Source organism: Ascaphus truei, chromosome 4 (genome assembly GCF_040206685.1).
Source record: "Ascaphus truei isolate aAscTru1 chromosome 4, aAscTru1.hap1, whole genome shotgun sequence".
NCBI classification, from domain to species: domain Eukaryota; kingdom Metazoa; phylum Chordata; class Amphibia; order Anura; family Ascaphidae; genus Ascaphus; species Ascaphus truei.
Window position 1 is genome coordinate 31,189,394 of NC_134486.1, and position 12,669 is coordinate 31,202,062.

General features: G+C 44.6%; 1 protein-coding gene across 3 annotated transcripts in view; it reads right to left on the minus strand.

The window, feature by feature from the left end:
- Positions 1–12,669, minus strand: part of DNAH14 (dynein axonemal heavy chain 14) — a 368,675-nt gene that overhangs the window by 313,916 nt on the left and 42,090 nt on the right. For all 3 annotated transcript variants that reach the window (XM_075595506.1, XM_075595507.1, XM_075595505.1), the window contains exon 10: positions 4,194–4,325. In XM_075595506.1, the coding sequence (XP_075451621.1) occupies positions 4,194–4,325 (132 nt within the window). The remainder of the gene's footprint in view (positions 1–4,193; positions 4,326–12,669) is intronic.

Sequence of the window (12,669 nt, forward strand, 5' to 3'; positions counted from 1 at the left end):
TTGTTTCCCGCAATTGGGGGACGTCACCATCAGCTGAGAGTCGGAGCGGTACCACAGTGTGACTAACAGTCAGAGGCAACAGACGTGCAGTGCTTCAGCAGAGAGGCAGAGATGCCAGGACTGAACAACGCAGTGATGGGATCTTTTAACCAGCTTGAATTTCTTGCCACACTCTGAGAACCGGAGCGGAACCCACGTGTGATTCTCAGTCAAAGGTGATAGATTGCAGTGCTTCAGCGGAGTGGCAGAGACGTCATCATCGGAAGCTTAGAGTTGGAGTGACATCACAGCGTGACTCACAGTCAGAGGCGACAGACGTGCGGTGCTTCAGCGGAGAGGCAGAGACACAAAGAAGCCAGGACTGAACAACACACTTATTCAGATGGGATCATCTGACATGCCTGAACTGCTTGCTACATTCTAAGTTGCTAGATGTTTGTATAACCGCTCATCCTTTTTATAGAAGACTTTCCTTCAAGTAGGTAATAAGGTGCATGAGGATAAATAATGGGTGCACAGAAAAAATCCAAGGGGATAAAAAGATTCCTCCTATTTGCACTCTATATTTTATTTGTATTTTTACAGATATAGGACAGAGTTGTCATAGCAAGACAAATGTGCTAATTCAGCCTATTGTAGGCCTGTGGATCAGTAGACTCAGTTAAAAACAAAAATAATACAATTTTATTACATCCAAAAATAACAATATGTGACTCAGTGAATTATTTACAGTGAAAATTGTTTAAAAAATCCTCTATAGGGGTGGAGTGGATTAGAGACTCTATATTTGTAGTTTGCAGACTATTTAGTCACATTAATATGTGTGTCTGTGTTCCTTTTTAATCCACTCCGACATCTTAGTATAATTTCCAGTGGTACAGGTAAGTGGAAAGGTAAGTATATTTAAGCTCAGTTTGCTATAGGTAAAATACCCTATGTTGCAAGATGTGTATGTCTGTATATATGCACACACTTTCTGTTTATCCTATATTGATACAGTAAGATATAGTGTTGAAACATTGCACATATTGGTCATACAATTGCGTCTTTGTCTTAGATTATATCATGTATATTCTCCACTGGTATACATGTAGCTTATTCCATATATGAATGACTTGTTTCCAAAGCTAACCAGAGGCAATGATAATTGTCTCACTAAATAAGGTGAGATCGCAAAGCATTGACATTATGATAGTATATGCGCATACTGTCCCTATAATAGGGTATAACATATAGTTGGAAATTATATAGGGTAACAGGAATAATTAGTATACTTTAGGGTTATAGCCATATATATCAGAAACCGATGATAGTATCTATAGCAGTATAATCAGATGAATGTGTGTATGTCTGAACAAGAGACCCCCTAAGTTCATATATGGGGTGATGTAAATACATCCAAGCAGAAACACGTCGAATCCGACGTCATAGGAGGCGACATCTCAGCTCCGTGGAATACGCCCAGTACACCGGTGTTACACTACTTCACCCTCCACTCCATGCTCACGGCAACCTGGCGGTTTGAATACCGTCTACACAAGACAAACACCACACAAATAGCTTTTGGCTTTTGGTTTGGTCCGCCGTGACCCATGTAAAGTGGATGTTGCAAATGTGCTGTGCTGAATATTTGTATACTTAGGTCCGCTGAGACCACGTGTGTTCTGCTTGGATGTATTTACATCACCCCATATATGAACTTAGGGGGTTTCTTGGTCAGACATACACACATTCATCTGATTATACTGCTATAGATACTATCATCGGTTTCTGATATATATGGCTATAATCCTAAAGTATACTAATTATTCCTGTTACCTTATATAATTTTCGACTATATGTAGATATACCCTATTATAGGGACATTATGCGCATATACTATCATAGTGTCAACGCTTTGCGATCTCACCTTATTTAGTGAGACAATTATCATTGCCTCTGGTTAGCTTTGGAAACAAGTCATTCATATATGGAATAAGCTACATGTATACCAGTGGAGAATATACATGATATAATCTAAGACAAAGACGCAATTGTATGACCAATATGTGCAATGTTTCAACACTATATCTTACTGTAGCAATATAGGATAAACAGAAAGTGTGTGCATATATACAGACATACACATCTTGCAACATAGGGTATTTTACCTATAGCAAACTGAGCTTAAATATACTTACCCTTCCACTTAACTGTACCAGTATGAATGACTTGTTTCCAAAGCTAACCAGAGGCAATGATAATTGTCTCACTAAATAAGGTGAGATCGCAAAGCGTTGACACTATGATAGTATATGCGCATAATGTCCCTATAATAGGGTATATCTACATATAGTCGAAAATTATATAAGGTAACAGGAATAATTAGTATACTTTAGGATTATAGCCATATATATCAGAAACCGATGATAGTATCTATAGCAGTATAATCAGATGAATGTGTGTATGTCTGACCAAGAAACCCCCTAAGTTCATATATGGGGTGATGTAAATACATCCAAGCAGAACACACGTGGTCTCAGCGGACCTAAGTATACAAATATTCAGCACAGCACATTTGCAACATCCACTTTACATGGGTCACGGCGGACCAAACCAAAAGCCAAAAGCTATTTGTGTGGTGTTTGTCTTGTGTAGACGGTATTCAAACCGCCAGGTTGCCGTGAGCATGGAGTGGAGGGTGAAGTAGTGTAACACCGGTGTACTGGGCGTATTCCACGGAGCTGAGATGTCGCCTCCTATGACGTCGGATTCGACGTGTTTCTGCTTGGATGTATTTACATCACCCCATATATGAACTTAGGGGGTCTCTTGTTCAGACATACACACATTCATCTGATTATACTGCTATAGATACTATCATCGGTTTCTGATATATATGGCTATAACCCTAAAGTATACTAATTATTCCTGTTACCCTATATAATTTCCAACTATATGTTATACCCTATTATAGGGACAGTATGCGCATATACTATCATAATGTCAATGCTTTGCGATCTCACCTTATTTAGTGAGACAATTATCATTGCCTCTGGTTAGCTTTGGAAACAAGTCATTCATATATGGAATAAGCTACTGTACATGTATACCAGTGGAGAATATACATGATATAATCTAAGACAAAGACGCAATTGTATGACCAATATGTGCAATGTTTCAACACTATATCTTACTGTATCAATATAGGATAAACAGAAAGTGTGTGCATATATACAGACATACACATCTTGCAACATAGGGTATTTTACCTATAGCAAACTGAGCTTAAATATACTTACCTTTCCACTTACTTGTACCACTGGAAATTATACTGAGATGTCGGAGTGGATTAAAAAGGAACACAGATACATATTAATGTGACTAAATAGTCTGCAAACTACAAATATAGAGTCTCTAATCCACTCCACCCCTATAGAGGATTTTTTTAAACAATTTTCACTGTAAATAATTCACTGAGTCACATATTGTTATTTTTGGATGTAATAAAATTGTATTATTTTTGTTTTTAACTGAGTCATTACACTGAGTCACTAACTACAATAGGCTGAATTAGCACATTTGTCTTGCTAGGACAACTCTGTCCTATATCTGTAAAAATACAAATAAAATATAGAGTGCAAATAGGAGGAATCTTTTTATCCCCTTGGATATTTTCTGTACACTGTAAGTTGCTAATAACTTTTTCAGTGCTGTACAGACTGCTGGTATTACACCTTATTGGCATTACCTATTGCTTATAAACTTCCTTCTACAATATTGGTCCCTTCCCCTATGAAGACTATCTATAAAATCTATTCTATGTTGTGCTGAATGTTATTCTTATCATAAATACCTTGGATTTTTGTGTAAAAACCAAAACATTGAGGCAGCATAAATAGAATTAATCATAATTAACCCACCTATCTCTGCGCACTGAATCTATCTACCTATCGATATCTCTATCTATCTATCTATCTATCTATCTATCTATCTATCTATCTATCTATCTATCTATCTATCTCTATATATCTATATATTTCTTTTTTTAAAGCATGTAAATAATTTTGAAATAAAACATACCTTGTCTAGAAAAAACACAACATGTCCTGAAGTGAATAAAATGTAAACAGATACAAACGTATCATTTATCCATATAATCATTTGATACTAAAACTACACAAAAGCAAAGTCAAACAACTTTGAAACATTACCTTCAGAAAAGTCTCAGCAATCTTATGAAGAATTTTTTCTCTGAGAATCTTAATCTGTTCAAGGGCGCGATCACACTGCTGAGACTGAATATGGCAAAACTCATTCAAAGAATACGTATAGGTGTCGTCAAGCTACAAATCAGAGAAGAAAGACTTTGCGTGTACATTACTGTACAATAACTATACTGTAAATGCTAAGTTAAAAAAATTCCTTACCCAAATATATTCGGCAGGTCACCTGCAGTCACCTGCACGTTTTAATATCATTTTTCACCTTGGTCTAATGTTTCGTTCACATTTGTTATTATTTGTTCATTAGTTTAATGTTAGGCAGCATGTAGGAGGCACGCGCGTGTGGCGTCACAGCGCGTGGCGTCGCCCGCCTGCCCCAGAGGCAATGTGTGGCCTATAGGATGGGGAGAGGGAGACGCTCAATGGCTGAACCGCTCACGTGACCCGGCCGTCGTGTGACAAAATCAAATTATGTTTGCCCAGAAAACCCCGTGGTCGCGCGCTCTATGCCCTGCCTCATAGCGGTACGGCCTTTTGTCCACGTCGCGGGCAGTATGGACGCGGCCTTAGACATAATATAGAGTTTAGAACTACGTATTCAACTGTATTACAGAGTTTGTGATGATGCATTAAATGAACGTGAGTAAAGCTGGCAATGAGCAAGTGGAGAGATAGTTTAGATTGAAGACAGAAAAGAAGTGACATGGAAGGTTATGAAATGGTGGACTAGGAGAAAGAGAGAGAGAGAGAGAGACCGAGAGTGGGCGATAGCTAAAACGGGGGAGAGGCAGGTTCCAAAAGCAAGCGTCTGAAATCATTTTCGAATATGAGCAAAATGAAAGCTAAAGAAATGAGTGCCGGTCATCCTGCTTCAACGAAAAAAATCCCACAAAGTTTTGCGAAAAGTTGGAAGTTTAACAAAGTTTGCCAACATTTTAAAGACAAAAATACTGCTTTTTAAGAGTTTATTTCATAATTTCTTACAAGTCCAAACTTAAAAAAATGTTTTAGAACCAAAACAGTACCGAAAATGCTTCCCTAAAACCTTAGCTTTGGCAAAAAATCCTGTCACAAATAGCACACCTGTGAGCACGTGACTTATGTATGTGAAAAGGGTTAATACATATAGTTATTGAGCTGACTCAGTAATTACCCCGCAGGGCCCCAAAAGTGAGTAATATTGTCCTCAATCCGTCACAAATATATTAAATCGCTGCCACCACCAAGGATAAAAAAAAAGTCTTAACGCTAGGGGTCATTGGTTCTACTAGGGGTCCTTGGTTTTACTAAGAAAAATATGTCATTAACACGCAAAAACCTATTGTAGCAAAATGTGTCTGAAAATGCAGCAACTCTCTTCAAAAAGGTGCAAAGTTCAATTAGAGCCCAAAGCAGTACTTATTACATTTTAGATTTAATATACAAAAGTAATACAGTGCTTAGCTACAGATAATAATGTTACAAGAAACATACAGTGTAATATAGGCAGACAGTTTAATAAAATAACAGTGTGAAAACAGGAATCCTATCTGTTACCCCATATTATAGGCTAAAGCGGTAAAATTCCGGGCATTATTGAAAACCCTGCTCTCTGATTGGATAATGCCCGGAATTTTAACCAATCAGTAATGGCCCGGAATTTTTGGCAGCTTGCCAAGTTTTTCAGCCAATCAGCTTTCAGGTTTCATTTACAAAGCGTGAAATTTGCTCTTAGACAGGGGAGGTGATTGGACAGAACACACCAGCAAGGCACTGACTCCTCCCCCACCCTGTCTGCAGAGAGCTCCGCACAGGAGAGTGAGGGGAAAGGTTTGTGTGTCTGCTGAGTGTGTTTTGTGGGTGTAAAGGGGGCAGCCGAGTCTTGTTGGTGTGTTTCTGCTGTGTGTGTTTTGTTGGTGTAGAGGGGGAGCTGCACTGTGTGTGTTTTCAGTGTGTGTTTTGTGATTGTAGGAGGGTGCAGAGTGTTTTGTTGGTGTGTGTCTGCAGTGTGTGGGTTTACAGGGGGCTGCAGTGGGTGTAGAGGGGGGCTGCTAGTGTGTGTTTTGTGGATGTAGAGGTGGCAGAGCCTGTTTTGTTGATTTGTGTGTATCTCTGCAGTGTGTGTTTTGTAGGTGCAGAGGGGTGGCTGCAGTGTGTGTTTTGTGGGTGGAGGAGGGGTGCAGAGTGTTTTGTGTGTGTGTGTGTGTGTGTGTGTGTGTGTGTGTCTGTGTCTGCTGTGTGTGGGTTTACATGGGGGCTGCAGTGGGTGTAGAGGGGGGCTGCTGGTGTGTGTTTTTTTTTTTTTTTCAACTTTCAATTTTTATTTGTGGATATAATGCATACAGTCTCACATCCCATAAGCTTACAGTATGGAACATCCACTTTTAACAACCGTCCAAAACATATACACGAGACCAACAACACTAATGATTACCGGACAAGACATACCTGACTCACCAGACTGGGGAGGAACACAAAGGATGAGAAGGGGGATAGGGAATGCTCTTGCGATGCTCTGGAGGCGGAGCCACTCGAGACGGGGGGTAGCACCTCCCCGCGCCTGTCCACATCCATTAGTATTGCGGCCGGAGGGCCCTACTCTATACGTCTCTACGTCACTGTCCGGTCTGTCCCGTCCAAGGAGAACGCATCTGCTATTATTAATGCAAGATTGTAGCAGCGTCCACCCGTGGAACGTATGATTGGGCTAACCAAGGGGCCCATACTTTCAGAAATTTGGAGCCAGAGTCGTTGACCCAACTCGTCAACAGTTCCATCTGGCAGACATGCCGAATTCGATTCCTAATTTTGGGGATAATTGGGATCTCTTTTTGCTTCCACAAAGCTGCGATCTCGCACCTCGTGGCGGTCGCAAAGTGCATGACCAGTTTATGTGTCGCCTTGGACACGCCCTGGGGCCGCCTGCCCACGAGGAACAGCCACGGGTCCAGGGGGATCTCTAAATCGAGAATCCTTTGTAACCATTCTCTAATAGCTTCCCAAATCGGGACCACGTTCGGGCAAGACCACAACATATGTTTGAGGTCAGCGACTTCTCCGCACTGTTTTGGGCAGAGCGGGGAATATCCTCTGACAAATTTAGCAGGAGTATGGTACCACCGCATTAGGACTTTATATGCGTTCTCATTCAACGTGGCACATATTGAGCTTTTCGCGGCTGCTTGCAATATGTGGTCCCATTCTTCGTCCTTTAAATTATCCCCTAAATCTGTCTCCCACTGTCACATGTATTTCAGTCGGGGGCTGTCCACAGAGGTTGGACAGACTACCTCCTTGTACATCTGAGATGTCAGTCCCCGCGTGTCCGTGGGTCTAGAACACAGCTGTTCGAAATTAGTTCGTGCTGGACGAACGGGGAATTTGTTATAGAATGCCCTGACCTGGAGGAATCTAAATAATTCTGTGTTTGGTAAATTTGATTCATCTTTAAGCATATCGAACGTCTTAATAAATTTCGTTCCCTCCAGGTCCTTCAAGTGATTGTACCCTGCCTGCGTCCATTTTATAAATCTATCGCCCAACAGCCCCGGAGCAAAGTCCGGATTTCCCCATAAGGGGGTCATTAGTGTTTGTGGTGATGTTAGTTTAGCTTTAAATTTGGATGTCTCCCAGACCGCCAGCGAGTTCGCCACTGCGCAGAGCGGCTTCCCGATCCCTCTTTTACATTGTTTTGGAAACCAGATCAAGTCGTGCAGAGCCACCGGCGCACAACATTCTTTTTCGAGCTCTGTCCATCGTCTTTTAGTGGGGTCCGAGTGCCACTGAACGACCTGGCTTAATTGTGCCGCTTTATAATACGCCATCAAGCAAGGTACCGATAGTCCTCCCTTCTCTACTGGTTTTGTCAGTAGGCTTTTTGCGATTCTTGGGCATTTTTTATTCCAAATAAATTGGATGATGTGAGCCTGAAGGGCTTGGATCTCAGATTTAACTAACGGAATTGGTAGGGCCTGAAACAGATATAGCATCTTGGGTAATAAGTTCATTTTTACACTATTAATCCTACCGAACCATGATATCCCATAGAACGCCCAAACCCTGAGATCCTCCCTCAGCCTCCTCATCATCTTAGGGAAATTTGCTTTGTATAAAGTATTATAATCCCTGGTGATATATACCCCTAAATATTTGATTGCGGAGGACTGCCACTTAAAATAAAAATTGAGTTCTAATAATTTTTCAGTTGGTTTGGGTAGGTTGATGTTGAGAGCCTCCGACTTGGCCTGGTTGATTTTGAACCCCGAGACCATGTTAAAGGTTCCCAAGATCTCAAAGACACTGGGCAAGGATGTGAGCGGCTTTGATAATGTTAAGATCACATCATCTGCGTATAATGCGACTTTGTGGTGCTGCTCCCCCGCTTTTATTCCTGTTATATTGGGGCTTAACCTGATGTGGGCCGCAAGGGGTTCAATACAGAGGGCGAATAATAATGGTGATAACGGGCAACCCTGCCGGGTCCCGCTCCGTATATTAAATATTTCTGAAGGGAAACCCTGGTGTCTCACTCTCGCTGTGGGTCCTGAGTATAGGGCTAGTATCGCCTCTAGGAGGCACCCTCCAAAACCAAACGCCCCCAGCGTCTCTCGTAGGTAGGGCCAGTCAATTCGATCAAATGCCTTTTCGGCATCCAGGCTTAACACCATTGACGGAATATTTTTCTTTTTCGCCAGATCGATCAAATCTATTATTTGTCTGGTGTTATCTGCCGCATGTCTGCCCGTAATGAAGCCTACTTGATCCAGGTGTATCAGCCCGGGAAGGACACTACCCACCCTGTTTGCTATTAGTTTAGAGAAAATCTTTATGTCCGAATTAATCAGGGATATTGGCCGGTAGCTCTTGTAGTCTGCCGGGTCCTTGCCGGGTTTATGGATCACTGAGATAGACGCCTGGAGCATCTGAGTCGGGAAGGGCTCCCCATCTAGTATCCCATTAAATAATTTCAACAAGTGTGGGGCTAGGGTCTTACAGAATTTTTTGTAGTACAAATTAGAGTAGCCGTCTGGCCCTGGGGCCTTGGCCGGTTTAAGGGACTTAATTACCTCTGTTATTTCCTCTAGGGTGAAATCACCTTGTAGGGCTTCTCTCTCCTCCCTGCCCAGGGTCGGTAGTTTTGCCTCGGATAGGAACCTCTCTAAGGAATCCGCTGTTTTTTGGTTGTGGTTAACCTTATCTCCGTCATATAGTGTAGCATAGTACTTTCTGAATGCTTCCACTATCAGTCTAGGATCGGAGGGAAGGTCCCCCCTCTGTGTTTTGATGGCCGCTATACGGAAATTTGGAAGCTTGTTTCGGAGCTTGTTGGCTAGCAAGGTATCTGGCTTGTTGGCTTTCTCGTAAAATCTGCGCTTGGACCATGCCATCTCCTTTTCGGCCTGGGAGGATAACACTAGGTTAAGGGCCGCCTTGGTATCTAACAATTCTTGCCACGTGTTCTGGCTCTTATTAACGGAATGCTGTGCAGTGAGGTGTGTTAGCTTCGCCTGCAGCGCCTTTATTTCAGATACTTTCTCTCTTTTCCGTTTACCAGCTATATTCATAAGTATTCCTCTGAGAGTAGCCTTATGGGCCGCCCAGAGCGTGACTTGTGACTGAACACTGCCGTCGTTTTCTCTAAAAAATTATTTTATCCGTTCCCTTATTTCCCGTTCGGTAGCGGGGGCTTTGAGAAGAAGCTAGTTAAGCTTCCAGTTTGCTCCGGGTCTGTCTAGCCCTGCTAGTGTGCACCTCAGCTCTATGGGTGCGTGATCTGACCACGAGATTTCGTGAATCTCTGTGTGGCCGACCACTGGAACCACTCTGTTTGACACTAGGAGGTAGTCTATCCGGCTGTATCTGTTGTGGGGGTGCGAATAAAAGGTATACTCGCGGGCAACTGGATGTTGTTCTCTCCATACATCTGTCAGCTGACAGTCTTGGAGGCCGTTATGTATTGTTAGTAGGTCCTGTCTGTGGGCGGAGTTAAGTTGTGTGCATCTGTCCAAGTCAGGGTCTCCTGCGAGGAAGATACTTCCCTGCGCGGCTTTATGTAGTTTACCGAAGAACTGCTCAAAGAATGTGGTGTTTTGCTCACATGGAGCGTAGACAGACGCCAGTGTTACCGGTTGACCCTGTATTGTGCCCGTCAAAATTAGTAACCTAACCTCTAAGTCATTATATTGTTTGTCTATAGTGAGTGCGATTCTATTATGCGTGATGATTGCCACTCCCCGTTTTTTAACATCCGCCGATGCCAGGTAATATGATCTATAACTTTTATCTAGAAATTTTGGGAAGTTTGAACGTGAGAAGTGTGTTTCTTGTAAGAAGATGATATCCGCTTTCCTACGGCTATATTCCCTAAATGCGATTCCGCGTTTTGTGGGGCTGTTAAACCCTTTCACGTTATGTGAAATCATTACAATATCGCTACTCATCTGGTCTGTACGGAGTGGTTGCTCTACATATCGTTCTGTGTCCGAATCGGTTTCTTGTCGTCGCCAGGGTCCGCCGCCGCCTAGCCTCTCGCCGCACCTCCTCCAATTCCGTGGGATCTGTATCAGAAGCTAAGGGGGGGCTGACACAGCAAGGGGGGGGAGGGGAACATGTAGACACACATAAAGACAATTGTTTGAACAGTGATCACAGCACTTTGGTACTTGTACCGCGGCCCTGTGATCCTTGCCCCTGGATGAACGGCGGGGGAGATCTGACGCGCTCCCTCCTGGCGTCCCCCCTCTCCCTTGCCGCCCAACCCTCCCAAGGGACTTTGTCAGCGACCTCGAACCATGTCCAGGTGTGTCCCGACATGGAGCACATGCGGAAATCAGGGCAGGCTCGAACTCCTTCGCCCGTCTCCGCTCAGATAATAATCTTAAAATAAAAACGAACAACTTCAACTTTAACTCTAAGCTGCACCGAACCCCCGGTCCCGCCCGTTGCCTCCCGTGCTGGGCACCCGCCGCCTTGTGAATCTGTGGGGGTCTCCTGTCTCTGATCGATCCCAGCAGCCTCGTCCTGTAGTATACCCAACTCTGCGTAATACCCCTGACCCCTTATAGGCCCCGTGGTCCCACCTACGCGCTAACGGGGGGTCTGCTCTCTGGGGATAACCTCCGTGGCGTACCGCTCTTGTGTAGCCTCTGCGCTGTGCTCTCCTGAGGGAGAGGGTGTATGGTTCCCGTCCTCTATTCTTTAGCCTTCCCCTCCTGCAAGCTTTACTCTGTACTGCAACCCTTACTTCCGGCTGGCGACATCCCATGGCCTCTCAACCTCTGCCTCCCTCCCTGCCTATCCCTCTTAACTTGCGTTTCCCCTCTGGCGACATCCTACTCCTTTCTTCCCTACGTACTTTCCTCCTTAACTTGCTTTCTCTACCTAACCACCCCCGAACCCCTTCTTCTCTACATACTTGCCTTCCTTAACTTGCTTTCCCTCACTAACGACATCCTAACCTCTTCTTCCCTACCTACCTTCCTTCCTTAACTTGCTGTTCCCCTCTGCCGACATCCTCACCCCTCTTTCACTACATACTTTCCTTTCTTAACTTGCTTCCCCCACCTGACGACTTCCGGGCCCTTTCTTCACTACATACGTTCCTTTCTCAAATTGCTTCTCCCCCTACTCACTCCTTCCCTCTACTGCTCCCCCTTTTTATCCTCTGCTATTCCAACCCCTGTTCTCTGTGTTCACTTCCGATAACTCTCCCCCCTCACACCTTCACATCCCCCTCCCTTCTCTTGACTCAACATCCAGCCCGTACCTTATCCTTTCTTTGCTACTAACATAATCAAATCAAAAGGGGCCCCCCCCTCCTCGTCCCTCTCCTCTTGTCCCCCTAACTGACTATCTATATTGTCCAGCGCTTCCCTCTTCCGCAGGGATCTCACGGGGTTTCCTCCCTCCGCTGTCCTCTCGCTGCCGTGCGGGTCCGTCTCTCCGATCATCGGGCTGTGTCTGATCCTGTTATCCTTTTCCTCTCGCCGTCTGTGGGTCCGCTGTTCCATCGGAAAGCCATTGGGGGACGCTCCCGCTGGTCCTCCGACGCCGCGCGGATGCATCCGCCGGCTCTGCATCCACTTCCGGGTGCTGTATCAGTAAATGTCCCTCTCGCTTCCGCCTCTCCCAAGATGGCCGCCTCCGGACCCGCCCCTTCCGGTGACGTCCTTCCCCGGCCGCCATTTTGGAACAGGCGGTCCCTCGGGGAAGACGTGTTTGAAGCCGCTCCTCCAGCTTGGGCAGTTTTCACGCCTGGTGAGCCTTTCCCGCCTACCTGCCTTCCGCGTTCCACGCTGGAGGCTCCCCCGTCGCCATCCTGGCCGCCATGACGGGTCCACGAGGTAGGTGGGATCTTTTTTGCAGGGCAAATTTCAGCGTTGCTTCCGTCGGCCAGCTTTCACTTTGTGGGTCCGCGGGCATGGGGGATATGGGCACAGAGAGTCCATCGGCGTACTCGCCGGGAGCCGATGCAGCCTTGAAAAAC